At 42.0% G+C, this 13,775-nt stretch overlaps 1 protein-coding gene and 1 non-coding gene across 2 annotated transcripts; both read right to left on the bottom strand.

Moving 5' to 3' along the window:
* Positions 1-7,016: 7,016 nt before the first annotated feature.
* On the bottom strand, positions 7,017-7,132 carry LOC117311475 (small nucleolar RNA SNORA22). Its single transcript, XR_004525671.1, has one exon. It is a non-coding gene; the product is annotated as a small nucleolar RNA SNORA22 (small nucleolar RNA).
* Positions 7,133-10,399: 3,267 nt separating this feature from the next.
* Positions 10,400-13,603, bottom strand: C2H15orf48 (chromosome 2 C15orf48 homolog). Its single transcript, XM_004324568.4, has 5 exons — positions 13,512-13,603; positions 13,313-13,374; positions 12,787-12,872; positions 11,803-11,863; positions 10,400-10,795 (listed from the first exon to the last, which is right to left on the bottom strand). Exons 2-5 carry the CDS (start codon positions 13,346-13,348, stop codon positions 10,727-10,729), a joined length of 252 nt encoding a protein of 83 aa, XP_004324616.2. The 5' UTR covers positions 13,349-13,374; positions 13,512-13,603; the 3' UTR covers positions 10,400-10,726.
* Between the last annotated feature and the right edge of the window lie 172 nt (positions 13,604-13,775).

Raw genomic sequence — 13,775 nt, 5'->3', positions numbered from 1 at the left:
CACCTCCCACCTCCCCCTCCCTCCTCCCCACCCTCCCTCCTCCTCATGCCTGGAGTGCTTCTGTGCTAACTTTATAGATAATAAAGAAAATACAAGGTCATGAATCTGTGTCCCCACCGGACTCTCAACTCCTCAATGACAGCAATTATGTCTTTATCTTCAAATTCATAGAGCCCTGCACATCAGTAGACACTCAAAAAAGCTATAAATTGCTAAACAAAATCAGTATATGGACTCTGGATTTACTCCAGAGCTAAATTAGGAAACGAGTCTTAACATTGCCCAAGGATCCCCTTCCAGCTCCTTTATTTAACAAATATTGATTGAGTATGGCTACGTGCAAAGCACTGGTTTGTGTCTGGGGGTCCAGGGTGAGCAGACTTGTGGGCCATCTCTGAAGTCTGTCCCAGTGCCCAACTTCCTGCCTCTCTAATCCTAGATCTAGATGATTCATGGACTGTCTGACCATGCAAGGCCCTCACTTAGGATGGCCACATCTGTTCCTCTAATTTGGGGGGCTAGGATATGCTCTGTGACTAACCCCCCACCGTGACCAGGTGGGAAAGAGCTTCCTCCTCAAGGAGAACAACAGGGTAAGACACCAGAACAGCCACGGTGGAGGGTGGGCCTTACCCCCAGCCTGTGCTTATTTTTAAGGGCAGAGCCCCTGTTTTCTTTACCTTTGTATAAGCCCTCTCCCCGTATCACCTAGCATAGTACATGGCATGGGACGGATGCTCCTTAAATGTTTTCTGGATGATTCAACCCAGTGATGAATCCTTTCACAAAGACTCATGCCGTTACTGAACTCCGGCGTACTTTTACCAACAAATAGATATGATGAGTGCCTACTGCACGCCAGGCACACACCAGCAGTTAGTGATCCAATGAGGAGTGAAAAATCCGGATGGCGCTCCAGATTTGTGTGGGAAGAAATTAATTTTCCAAATGCGCATAGAATGACACCGTGAAAAAGTTATTGAAGGAGAGGGTCACAGGACTATGGAAGTGCAGGCAAGAGGGCCTGTCCGGGGGTGCTGGAAGGCTCCTTTGAGGAAGAGGTTTGCGCATCAATCCACCCAGCCACCCACCCATACATTATGGACCACATTCCAGGGTTTGCTTAACAAGGTGCCAGCATGTACTGACTGCTCGCGGGTCATTTCCCCAAGGTCCTTCAGAGCAAGAGGAAACCCACATCTCCTGGCTGCATAGGCCTCACCCAACAACACGCTCAAGTTTTTAAGTGTAAGTTTTCCGGTCAAGGGGAAAAAGAATTTTTTTGTGTGCGTGTGTGTGAAGCAGCTTAAACTGAAGCTGACCTCACCATGGGTGTCTCAGGTTGTTTTTGGTGAAGGTAATGAGCCAACTTTCCAGGAACCTCGGGACACACCCAGATTGCCCAACACTGCAGGGCAGTGCAGCCCAGACACCTCCCAGCCCCTTCCCCTCCTTAGTGCCAGCTCCTCTGTAGCCAGAGGTCCACAGGGGACCACCCCAAATGAACCTTCTCCAGGGTCTGCTCGGGGCACGGTCAAGGGCAGGCCTGAAGGAGGGACCCTCAGACCAGTCGGATGAGGCACAGACCAAACTGTCTGCCCACGATCAGGAGATGGACGATGACTGTGCCCTCTGATGCTTTGCCTCTTGAACTGTCCTCACCCCTTCCCAGGGCTCTGAGCTCATAACAGTAATCCTACTGGCTCTGGACACAAGCTGTCACCCACACCTCAGCTTCTTCCTGGCTTTCTGCTCAGGTCCCCTTTCTCTCTCCTGACTAGCTTCTTTCCATCTCTACTCCCTCGGTAATTTGGGGTGTAAGTGGCCCTATGACGGCCCTGACTTCTCTGCTGGCTGTCACCCTCGTCTCTTACTTTAAGCTTCTGAGAGAGTCTGACCGACATAATAAGCCTTTTCGAGCTGGGGTCTCGTGAGGCCACTCAGAAGAAGACTGAAAACCCTGTAGATCCTTTAAGATCTAATCTCAGCCCTTTCTCATCCTCTCTCCTTGCTGCTGATCAAACTGGTCTTCCTTTTGGATGTAAAGAGGGCTACGATGCCATCATAAAATCTTCCAGATACCGTGGCTTAGAACATAACCTCTGGGCTCAGTTTCCCGAGCTTTGTCTTCCATACAAAACCCTTTCTCTCCCAACTTGCACCACATATACGCATATTGGCTTTTGGGAGGGCTGTGGTCTCAGCTATGGATTTTGAAGCCTCTACATTAATATTTATTTGCTCTAGACCAGAGCTTCTCAAACTTTAGCCATGCAATAACCTGAAAATTCTGTGTATTGAAACTCAGAATCCTGGGCCTCCCCGCCAGAGATTCAGATTCAGCAGGTCTGGGGTGCAGACCCAGGCGATGCGGATTCTGCCAGCCCACCCAGCTGCACTTGGAGGAGGACTGTTCTTGCATCAGTCCTCACCCTGAAGCAAAAGTTACTCGGGCTTAACACTGGAGGGAAGAAGAGCGATGAGGAAACAGTGCAGGGATGAGATATCTCAGTGAAGACATTTCTAAATATTAACCTACCTCCCTGGTTTACCCCTGAGATGAATCCCCCTTTGCCAAGCAAGGTTTTGAGAAGTTAGGAAACCCACCCAGCTCTTGACTTGCAGAGCCTAGAGTCAGGTGCTGGCCTGTCTGCTTGCTCCCTGCCCACTGTGCCCACCATGAAGCTGAATTAATGTCAGATTTGATTGTTACTGGCAGAACCACTGCCATCTGTCCTGACATGGGTGGTCAGTAGTGTCATCTCTGCAGAGAAATGAAGATGTTCACAAAGGCATCCGCATCTACTCCCACTGATACCTGCTAGACCCACCACTCCTCAGTTTAGGGTGCTGGGATCAATGTGACTGAACAGGCAGCCGGGGCAGCCTGGCCAGGAGAGGCACTCCCACCCTTTTAGTGTTCCATGCCTGGCCTGACCCTGCTCTCCTGATAGCAAGAGTTCAACTGACATCTCAAGGCTGGTCTAGGGTATTAACGACTGGGTGAAATTCCCCACTAATTACCAAATGTTATAGGAGCAGTTTCAGCACAGTACTTCTCAAAGTGTGGTCCCCAGACCAGAAGCATCAGATTCACCTGGAAACTCCTTAGAAACCCAAATACTTAGATCCCACCCCAGAACTACTAAAGCAGAATCTTTGCGTTTGGGGCCCAGCAATCCACATCTTAACGTGCCTTTCAGGAGCGTCTGATGCGCAGCTAAAGTTTGAGAACAGCCGTTTTGACTGAAAGAATGAGCCAGATTCCTAGTGCGGTTTGGGAGCATTTGGTTTGGCGACACAGAGGGTTCCCTGCTCTTGGGCAAGCTCTGACACACACGATGATAGAAAAGTTGGGGAAACATATACTAATCCAGTTGTGAAGTCAACTGTAATTTCTCTTGCTTAGCTTGGTTACAGCCTTGCCCTGGAGAGGATTTATTGCCGGGATAGTCTTTTTTTTTTTTTTTTTTTAACATCCTTATTGGAGTATAATTGCTTTACAGTGGTGTGCCAGTTTCTGCTATACAACAAAGTGAATCAGCTATACATATACATATATCCCCATATCCCCTCCCTCTTGCGTCTCCCTCCCACTTTCCTTATCCCACCGCTCTAGGTGGTCACAAAGCACCGAGCTGATCTCCCCGTGCCATGCAGCTGCTTCCCACTAGCTATCTATTTTACATTTGGTAGTGTATATATGTCCATGCCATTCTCTGACTTCGTCCCAACTTACCCTTACCCCTCCCCGTGTCCTCAAGTCCATTCTCCACGTCTTTGTTCCGCTACAGTAACTCTTGTACTCTGCCTGGGCCCTTACTCTGTGGGTGGTGATATTTACAACATTGAGACACAAGGTAAACCCAGTGTCTGAACTCTGCTTCCGGGTCTTTCCACACCAGAGCCCAGGGAAGCCTATTTGTTGTCACTACAGGGACCGCCTAAACTACAGGCTCTGGCCCGGCTGGTCTTGTTGATGTGCTTCTTACAATCTTCAGTAACCTCCAATTCCCTGTTTTCGAAAAAGAAAGCAAATAAAATGTAATATATGGGGGGGACTGGGACAGATTACTACATATGGTGGAAACCTCTGTTAGTTCTTGAGGCGAGATAGCAAGTAAATGTGGAGCAGATTTTTTTGATGATGTAATTCACATACCATAAAATTCACCCTTTTAAAGCGTACAATTTAGTGGGGTTTAATTTAAAAAGTAAATTGTGCCACAAGAACTTTCTCGGGTGATAAGAATGTTCAATAGCATGTTTTGCATGATGCTTTCATGGGTGCATATAATTTTCAAAACTCCTCTAACTGAACCATTAAGACCTGTTCATTTTATTCTGTCTAAACTATACCTCAATTTAAAAAATAATTTAAAAAGTATAATAAATGGTGCAGTTTCCCAGTAAGCAGCCCAAGGTGGCCTCTGAAAATGGTTCGCTAGTCTCTTGACCCAGAAAACCCACAAAAATCATGCAAATCAAGAGGTTCAAATCTTTGTGCCATTAAGGGTATGCAGATCCAAAAATCCACCAAGTATCTGAAGGATATCACTTTACAGAAGTAACGTGTGCCGTTCTGTCGTTACAATGGTAGGGTTTGTAGGTGTGCCCAGGACAAACAGTGGGGCTGGATGCAGGGTCAATGGCCCCAAAAGAGTGCTGAATTTCTACTGCACATGCTCAAAAATGCAGAGAGTAATGCTGAACTGAAGGGCTTAGGTGTAGATCCTCTGGTCATTGAACACATCCAGGTGAACGCAGCTGCCAAGATGCAGCGCAGGACTTAGAGAGCTCATGGTGGTTTCAACCCGTACATGTGCTCTCCCTGCCACATTGAGATGATCCTTACTGAAAAAGAGCAGATTGTTCCTAAACCAGAAGAGGAGGTTGCATAGAAGAAAAAGATATCCCAGAAGAAACTGAAGAAGCAAAAACTATGGCCCAGGAATAAATTCAGTTAAAAAAAAAAAAAAGAGTCAAATAAAAGTAAAATAAATGGTGCTACTTCAAAAAATAATCTGAAACAAAATTTGAGAAGTGTCCAGTGGTTGACTCAATGAACTTGTCTAGAAAATAACAAGCAAACAATAGGTCACATTTGTCTTGCAATATGAATCCATTTCTCATTAATGTTGATAAGGAGAATTCAGATAAGCAAAATATAAAATATTTTATAAAATAAAATAATCAGGTTAACTTGCCCGAGGCAACCTAACCTGAACAACATAACCTTTAGAACATAAACACCAAGAGAACAGTATCAACTTCATGATTACACACAACCAAGTAAAGGAAAAATCACATATATTACTTGATGTAAATACAAAAAAGGGGAGTTTAATTTTTTACATAGTATGCCCACTCTCCAAATAAGCAATATTTTATTGTATATGTATCATAAGTCATACCAAGTGAATGACCAAGTTGCTTTTAGCATGTCATCAAGAGTTATCAAATTTAGTGTTTTCCTTGATTTTATTCTAGTTTTCATTTTAAAACTAAGTAGTGTGCACACAAGCAAATAAAACACTACCAAAACCAAGCCTTAGTTTCTAGGGAGAAATTACATAATTACTGATGCAACTTTCTAAGCATGAGGAAAAGATATTATAAGGGATAATTACCAGAAAAACTAGTTCAATTCCTATTGCTCTCACTTAACCTCTCCAAGCCTTAGTTTCTCCTTCTGTAAAATGAGGGTGGTAAAAGCTACCTCTGGGGTTTTTTGAGAGGATTAAAAGAGGCAATCCTTGCTAAAGAGCTAATGCCAGGCTTGTAGTTAGTGCTCCATAAATAGAAGTATTGTTAATCAATAGTGGAGCTTGCGTTTCCCTTCTATCAAGTTTACATTTAAAAAAAATTGATACCCTAAACAGGTATCTCAAAGGTTCCTCATCTTTTTCACTCAGGTAAAAAAGATCTCTTGAACTAAATTTGCAACAGCCTAAAGCTATATTTTAGGAAGGGAAACAGAATTTATCATGAATGTGTGAAACTACTGTTCAGCCATTGAAACAACCAATTAATAAGAAACCCTTGGAATTACAGAAGATACTATTTTTTTATGCCAGGAAAACTTCGTTACTATTTTAATCCTAAAAATGAATAAATAAAATTTTAAAAATTCCTATTGCTCTCTTAGGTACATATACTCAACTTCATCCCCCTTCCTTATTCAAACCACATACCATCATTTTTTTTAAATAAATTTATTTATTTATTTATTTTTGGCTGCATTAGTTCTTCATTGCTGCAGATGGGCTTTCTTTGGTTGCGTCGAGGAGGGGCTACTCTTGGTTGCCGTGTGCGGGCTCCTCCTTGCAGTGGCTTCTCTTGTCGCGGAGCACAGGCTCTAGGCTCGTGGGCTGCAGCAGTTGCGGTGCACCGGCTTATTATTTGCAGTAGTTGTGGCGCACTGGCTTATTAGTTGCCCCGCGGCATGTGGGATCTTCCCAGGCCAGGGCTCGAACCCACGTTCCCTGTATTGGCAGACCAATTCTTAACCACTGCGCCACCAGGGAAGCTCCATACCATCGTCTCTGAATGTAAGAATATGTGTAGTGTACTTGTGGAATATAGTGATTACTAAAATGTAGACAGTGGTTGTTAAGGACAAATTTTTATATTATACACATAAAAGTAATTATTTTTGCTACTATGTCTTTTCTAGATGTGAGGCCATTTAGGTGGGCACATATGCAGGGGTTCTTATTTCTAGCTCGGTGTCTGAGTAGGTGAGGGTAAAGGTGAGATGTGTTTATCTTCAGGTGTGGTCATGCTCTGGCAAAGGTTTATAACTGGGGCACTGTGAACCAAAGGTAGACCAGTTACCAGAAGTAGGCGTGTGTGAATCTCAAACAGGCAATGTCCTCACTCATGGAAGAATATAATTTTATACACATTAAGAGCTTTCTCTTATTTTTTTCCAGTTAGATGCAAATATATTTCATGACAAAGCAAATTTATGAAGGGATATGCTAGATCATTCATACCCTTAAACACAATTAATATAATGGGCTGACTTTCTGAATACTCCTTTCAATGCGGACGAAAAGAACAGACATTGCTCTAGCACAGAGTCAAAGCCAAGGGAATTATAAAGCACATTTGGGTGTTCACTGTGCAAAGAGCTTTCTCTTTTACAGTGATAATCATTTTTTAAAAAGCAAAAAGGGAATACTTATTGAACAACTAGTGCATGTTGAACACCATGTCAGAAACTTTTATTATCTCACAAAATCTTCACAACTAACCCAAGCAAGTAACAGATTAACCCAATTTCATAGACCAGGAATCTGAGGTACAAAGCAACATGGGTAGTAAAGTGGCAAAGTGGTCTGATTTCAGAGCCTGTAGTTTCATTCTCTGACAAAGTCTCAACTAAAATGTGTGAGACTTTCCCCAAGAAAATTGAAAATGATGATGAATGAGTATTTAATCAGACCTCACTCGTTTTTAGTGATATGGTGTGTGACTTTAACTTTTTTATTCAGAAAGCTTACTTCACTTCCTCTTTTTATATGAGAGAATTATAGGTGTTTGCTTAAGGCTCAAGGACATAAAACTGAAGGACTCTGGGCTTTGGTTTAATTGCAAACTGAAACCAACAATGGAAGTTGTTAAAATGTTAAAAAAAAAACACAAACTGTATTATCTCCTTCCCCATCTTAAAATAGCATAAAAGGCCCTAAGCATTTCACCTATCCCACTCTACACTCCAATATGAAATTTCATGTACTAAATTGCTCCAAGTTTCTGAAGAGATGCTGTCTTAGCTCTCTATGGCTAGGTAAATACACGCCTCTACTTCAATTGCCTTTCTGACTTCTAATTATTGGCTGTTTTTTTAACATCTTTATTGGAGTATAATTGCTTTACAACGGTGTGTTAGTTTCTGCTTTATAACAAAGGGAATGAGCTATACATATACATATATCCCCATATCCCCTCCCTCTCGTGTCTCCCTCCCACCCTCCCTATCTTACCCTAATTAATGGTTTTTAAAGAAACTAGGCTTTCAGGGACCCATCTTCTTCGGAACCTTCCTTTGTACCATGTGCTTGTTTCTATCCTTGCCTTATTGTCACTGTATTGCTTGGATTTGTTCACAGATGTATCTACCTTTCCTATGTCAGATCCTTGAGGCCAGCACACCGCCTACCACATAGTGAACGCTTAACAATTGTACAACTTCTTAAATATTTAAATTACTTGAAAATGTCTTTAATATGTCTCAAATTTTAAAACTTCAAAGTCCACTTGCAAGAGAATCTTGCAATCTTGAATCAGATCAAACTCTGCAGAGAGAGTTCTATACAAGCTCCTTGGGAGTCACTTCCATGACCACATATCCGTCAAGTACTCAGTACAATAGCCTAACAACCAAATGCAACAAGTGAAACTTGGATTGGACTCTGGACTTAAAACTACAGTTATAAAGGACATTACAGTCAGAGGAAATGGAAATGGATTATATGTTAGGTGATAGTATTGAATTAATGGTAATCTTCCTAGGAATGATAATGGTATAACAGCTAGAATGTCCTTTCTCTTAGGCATGAATAGCTTTATGATGTCTGTAACTTATTTTCAGAGTTCATTTTAAAAGAGCATAATATACAGAGAGATACAGCAAATGTGGCAAAATATTAAGTGATAAAAAGTGTGAGTATTTTTTGTGCTAGTTTTTCAACTTCTCTGAATATTTGAAAAATTTCAAAATAAAACGTGTGGAAAATGCTAAGAATACTATCAAAAATAAAATCAATAAACCTTTTGAAATTTAAGTTTCAGTATTGCTGTTGGCCTTTCTCCCTCCCAATCCTGCTGCATGGTACCTTCCACTGCCTTGTTCACCCCATAAGGCCACTGTATTTCAATCAGGTTTGTGTTTTAAAGTTGAAAGGCACAGTCCCCTCCCAAACACTACAATTTGCTCTCCTAATTGGCCAAGCATCACAAGGTTGTTCATTTTTATTTGACTATATGGTACCACATTGCCCTTTAGAAGCTTAAGCAAATAAAATTGTACTTCCTAACTGGTACATGTAATTCCTTGAAATCAATAATTGGAGATTTTCACCTGGGAAAATTTGAGGTGATAAGGAAAATAGAAGTTGCAGAAGTAGTCTTGCTTTAATCCCTTCAGAACCGCCAAGTCTCTAGAAAGATCTAGTTAATTCTTATTGCCGTGAAGGTGATTAGAATTTAGCCCTACTCTTAAATTTCTATTATGTTCAGATGGAAATTAAGAAAAAGGGATTTATGATATTTATTTAAAAGAGTTAATGAACCCAGGTATACACCCAAGAGAATTGAAAAGATATGGCTATACAAAAACTTACACATGGCTGTCCACAGCAGCATTATTCATAACAGCCAAATGGTAGAAACAATCCAAATGTCTGTCAACTGATGGATAAACAAAATATGGCGTATCCATACAATGGAAAATTAGTCATAAAGAGGAACGTAATACTGATACGTGTTACAACACGGACGAATCATGATAACATTATACTAAATTAGAGCCAGGCTCCAAGGCCACATAATGTGTGATCCCATTTATCTGAAATGCCCAGAATAGGCAAATCTATAGAGATAAACTTTATTGGTGTTTCCCTAGGCTGGGGGCAGAGGGGTCAGAAATGGGGGAATGACTGCTAATGGGTACAGTGTTGTTTTGGGGTGATAAAAATGTTCTGGAATTAGATGGTAGAGATGGTTGTAAAACTTTGTGAATATACTAAAAACCACCGAACTGTGCCCTTTAAATGGAGGAATACTATGTTCTGTGAATTGTATCTCAATTTTTTTAAAAAGTTAATGAAAAGCTATTTTCTATGTGGTCCCACTTTCAAGAACAGTCAAGGGGGAGCCGAGGGGCATGCTGCGTTTGATCGTACCTTTGATCTCCAAGGGACCATTGGCCACAGTGAAGAGGAGCCCTAGACTCTGTGGGGTGCTCTCCATCCTCCCCTCCCCAAGCCTCACAGGAGCACCACTGTTAGCCTTGGCATCTGGAGGGCTACTCTCGCATGCCTCACATTCCCATCACTGCCAGAATCCCAGTACTTCCTCCAAGACCAATCCCCATGCAAGTCTCATACCCCATCTTGTCTTCATTTTCCTCACTGTACTTACCATCTTTTATTCCTCTCCCTCCAAAATTTGGTTTTGTTCATTGCTTTATCTCAGCTGCACAAGAACAGTGCCTGGATAACAGTAGTTACTCAATAGATTTCTGATGAATGAGTGAACTTGGAAAAAAAGTTTATACAGAAATTTGCACTGGGTGTTATTTAAAAAGATGAAGTTCCACGCTTCAGAATGTGTTTATCTCCCATAAAAAGACTTTCTCCTCTATTTAAGAATGTACCTGAACTTTAAGAAATCTCGCACAAGTGGTATTTTATTGGAGACAATCAAATTTAACAGATCTTTATACATTTTAAGGAGAACATTCAGGCATCATAAACACAAAAATTTCAATACGCAAAACAAATTTACAACAAGAAAATAAACATAGAATCTTATTTTGGGACTACGTGGTTATTGTTGCACTACCTTTATAATTCTTTATCCAGAATCTGAAAACGTAGGCAAGCCCTAAAAATGTAGCAGAAGCATTTCCGCACACTGGTATCCATAATCTAGTTTGTGCAGAAGTGTTTCCACTAGATTCATAGAGTACTCTTTGGAAGAAAATGGCGAAGACTGGTCACCTGGTTGCCTTTCGGACCTGCTGCAACTCTTCAATAGGCTTCCATTCTTGGTTGATTGTTATAAGCTTTAAAAAAAGAATAAAAATGTTTTGTTAGGATCTGTCCATCCTCAGGCCCCCTTCTGGGATTTGTACACAGCTCCCTTTGTAAGAAGCATCACCATAACGTTTGTAGTCAACGAATCACCTCTTCCCATCTCTAAAACAGTAATATGGGCTGGTTCTATCCCTCTCTCCCTCTAAAGAGCCTTTGGGTTCCTGAGTGTTACAGGATCAGAGAGAAAGGTCATATCCATTTACCCTACTTTCACTTAAGATTTTTAAGTGAATTTTAATTTTCTAGATTTTTAAATTTCCTATGGTTTTATGTGAACCAGAAGCTCAAAAAGTGTGTCTGCTACGTCTGAGTGGAGGTATGATGCTCCCAGCACAGAGCTAGGCACATAGTAGGCTCTTAAAATTTCCTCACTGTAATTACTCAACAAAAGTACAAATGATCCAAGTTATACAATAAGGGAAAAGGCACAGAGCTGTGGACAAGATAACTAGTAAGCACAGGTAACTCTACTCAATATTCTGTAATAACCTATTTGGGAAAAGAACCTGAAAAAGAATGGATATATGTATATGTATAACTGATTCACTTTGCTGTACCCCTGAAACTAACACAACATTGTAACTCAACTATACTCCAATATTAAATAAAAATTAAATTAAAAAAGGAGATGATGTGTCACAATAATGATAGAAGTTAATATTTGAGTGCTGACTATGGGCCAGGCACTGTGCTAAAGGGCTCTATTTTATCTACTTTAATCCTCTAAACTCTGAGGAAGAGCCCTATTATTGTGCCCATTTTATAGATTCTGAGAGCCTCAGAGAGGCCAAATTATCTAAAATCACCTGTGACTAATGGAGCAAAGATTTGAACTAAATCTTCCATAACCCTACAGCACTCCCTTTGCACTACACGTTAAATGGCACGCTAAAGGTTAAAAGGTATTACATCTATGTTGCTGACAAATGTGCTAAGGTTTCGGCTAAGTATAAATCACGTTTTAATGCAGCAATACCTTTCTAGGTGCAGTAGGATCCACAGTTTCCCAAGGTTCTGGATTTCTTTTTCGATCAATGCTAAAAATAAAAGAAAGCTGATTAAACATTAAAGTAAGTGCATTTAAACCAAGTCTGATATTGGGTTTATAAATATGCTAGGGACAGACTCAGAGTGCATACTTAGGCATTGAGTTAATTGAAATTGATGGAACATTCCTTTAAAAAGCTTCACAGTTTGGCTCAAACATCAAGGATCAATTCCTCTGCAGAGTAGGAGGTCTGTATTCCCTTTACTGGCCTAGACTGGAGAATGTTCTCATAAGCTGAAGAGCAATTAGGGTGGAAGTGCCAGGCTAAGAGCAAGCAAATATGCTCTTACCCCAGTTTCTGGAAGAGGCAGAAGGGCTGGGCTTGAAACCGGTAGGTGATGAACTGCCACAGCCTAGCATTACGGCTCTACGGAGCCCTGCACCCGGTCAATATCAGAGTCAGGTTTTTCTCTTCCTCATATTCCAGGACACATGGTATTTTACCTTATATCCAGGGCTAAGATTAGATTCATCGTAGACAGCTGAATCTATAAACTCTACCATGTTAGGAAAGACCTTTCTAATGAACTGACATTTTAAAATGTTATTAAAATGATTAAGATTGATGATGTATATCCCAAAAGACCGTCTAAGAACTTTAAATTTCAAAACTTAAGTTAAAAAAAAAACCCAACAAGCTTTATTTTGCTGCAGGAGAAGAGGAGGAGGGCCAGTGGCTGAAAGGGTATTTAGATACAAGGAACTTATATTAGTAAACCTATTTTATCTCTAATCATCATTTGATAGTCTTCTGATACCTGGATGCTTTCTGGCCCTGACTCTAACCAAGTTCACAATTCGACATTCTTATCCTGGGGGGAAAACCAGGAATCTGATACTATGCATTTCATAAACTGAAGGTCAACCTAACACGGCTAAAAACGTTTTTATAAATGATGAATGCCTACTTACATCACATCGGGTTTTCGAAGGGAATACAGAGCAAAAGACAAAGCTCCAGTCGCTGCCACGGTCGTGAAAAACGCCAAAGGAATAAGCTAACAGAGAACAAAATACTCGGACGTTTCAATGTGAAACACTTGAAATATAACAGAATAGCTCTATATCATTTTATACTTTCTTCAACATCTTTAAAAGTTAATATTTTTAGTCAGATTTTCAGTTGCTTTAAAAATTTACTTGCTTCTTTTGGACTTCCCTGGTGGTGCAGTGGTTAAGTGTCCGCCTGCCAATACAGGGGACACGGGTTCAAGCCCTGGTCCGTAAGATCCCACATGCCGCAGAGCAACTACGCCCCTGCGCCACAGCTACTAAAGCCCGCGCGCCTAGAGCCCATGCTCCGCAAGAAAAGCCACCGCACTGAGAAGCCCGTGCACCGCAACGAAGAGCAGCCCCCGCTCACCGCAACTAGAGAAAGCCCATCCTTAGTAACGAAGACCCAACGCAGCCATAAATAAACAAATAAATAAAACCTTACTTCCTTCCTTTTCATCAGGACTTGGAAAAAGCTCATGATGACTTCAGTGTAGAATGCCAAATCTAGAAGAAAAAAAAATCCAAGATATTGATCAAAACTCAGCTACTAGGACGAAGCCTGGTGGGCTCCAAACCGGCCAATGTATCCCAAAGCCAGCCTCGAGACGGCTCACCAGAGCCTCCGCCCGAGGGCAGCTCACCTGGGAGACCTGGCGGGGCGCCGCGAGCGGACGATGCTAACGCCCAGAACGGAACGCCGACCTCGACCTCCGCGCATTATATACCAACCCCACCCTCTCCGGAAGGCCGGCCGGCGCGTTCTGGTCACGCGGGCCGCGCAGGGGGCGTGCGGGGCTTGACTCGCTTTCCATGCCGGGCGCCCGGCAACCGGGCGCCCCCTGCGGGATGCCGGGCCTTCAAATTCCGCGCAGCAGGACGCTAGCGCTCCCTGCCGCCTGCCGCGG

Source organism: Tursiops truncatus, chromosome 2 (genome assembly GCF_011762595.2).
Source record: "Tursiops truncatus isolate mTurTru1 chromosome 2, mTurTru1.mat.Y, whole genome shotgun sequence".
Taxonomy (NCBI): Eukaryota; Metazoa; Chordata; class Mammalia; order Artiodactyla; family Delphinidae; genus Tursiops; species Tursiops truncatus.
Note: the sequence above shows the minus strand (reverse complement) of the source record. Positions and strands in the feature narration are given on the sequence as shown.

Coding starts and splice junctions, on each gene's coding strand:
- C2H15orf48 (XM_004324568.4), bottom strand. CDS start 13,348: ATGAGCTTTTTCCAAGTCCTGATGAAAAGGAAGGAA. Junction 12,873..13,312: donor TCCTGATGAAAAGGAAGGAA/GTAAGGTTTTAT, acceptor GTTCTCTGTTAG/CTTATTCCTTTGGCGTTTTT. Junction 10,796..11,802: donor ATCCTACTGCACCTAGAAAG/GTATTGCTGCAT, acceptor CTTTTTTTAAAG/CTTATAACAATCAACCAAGA.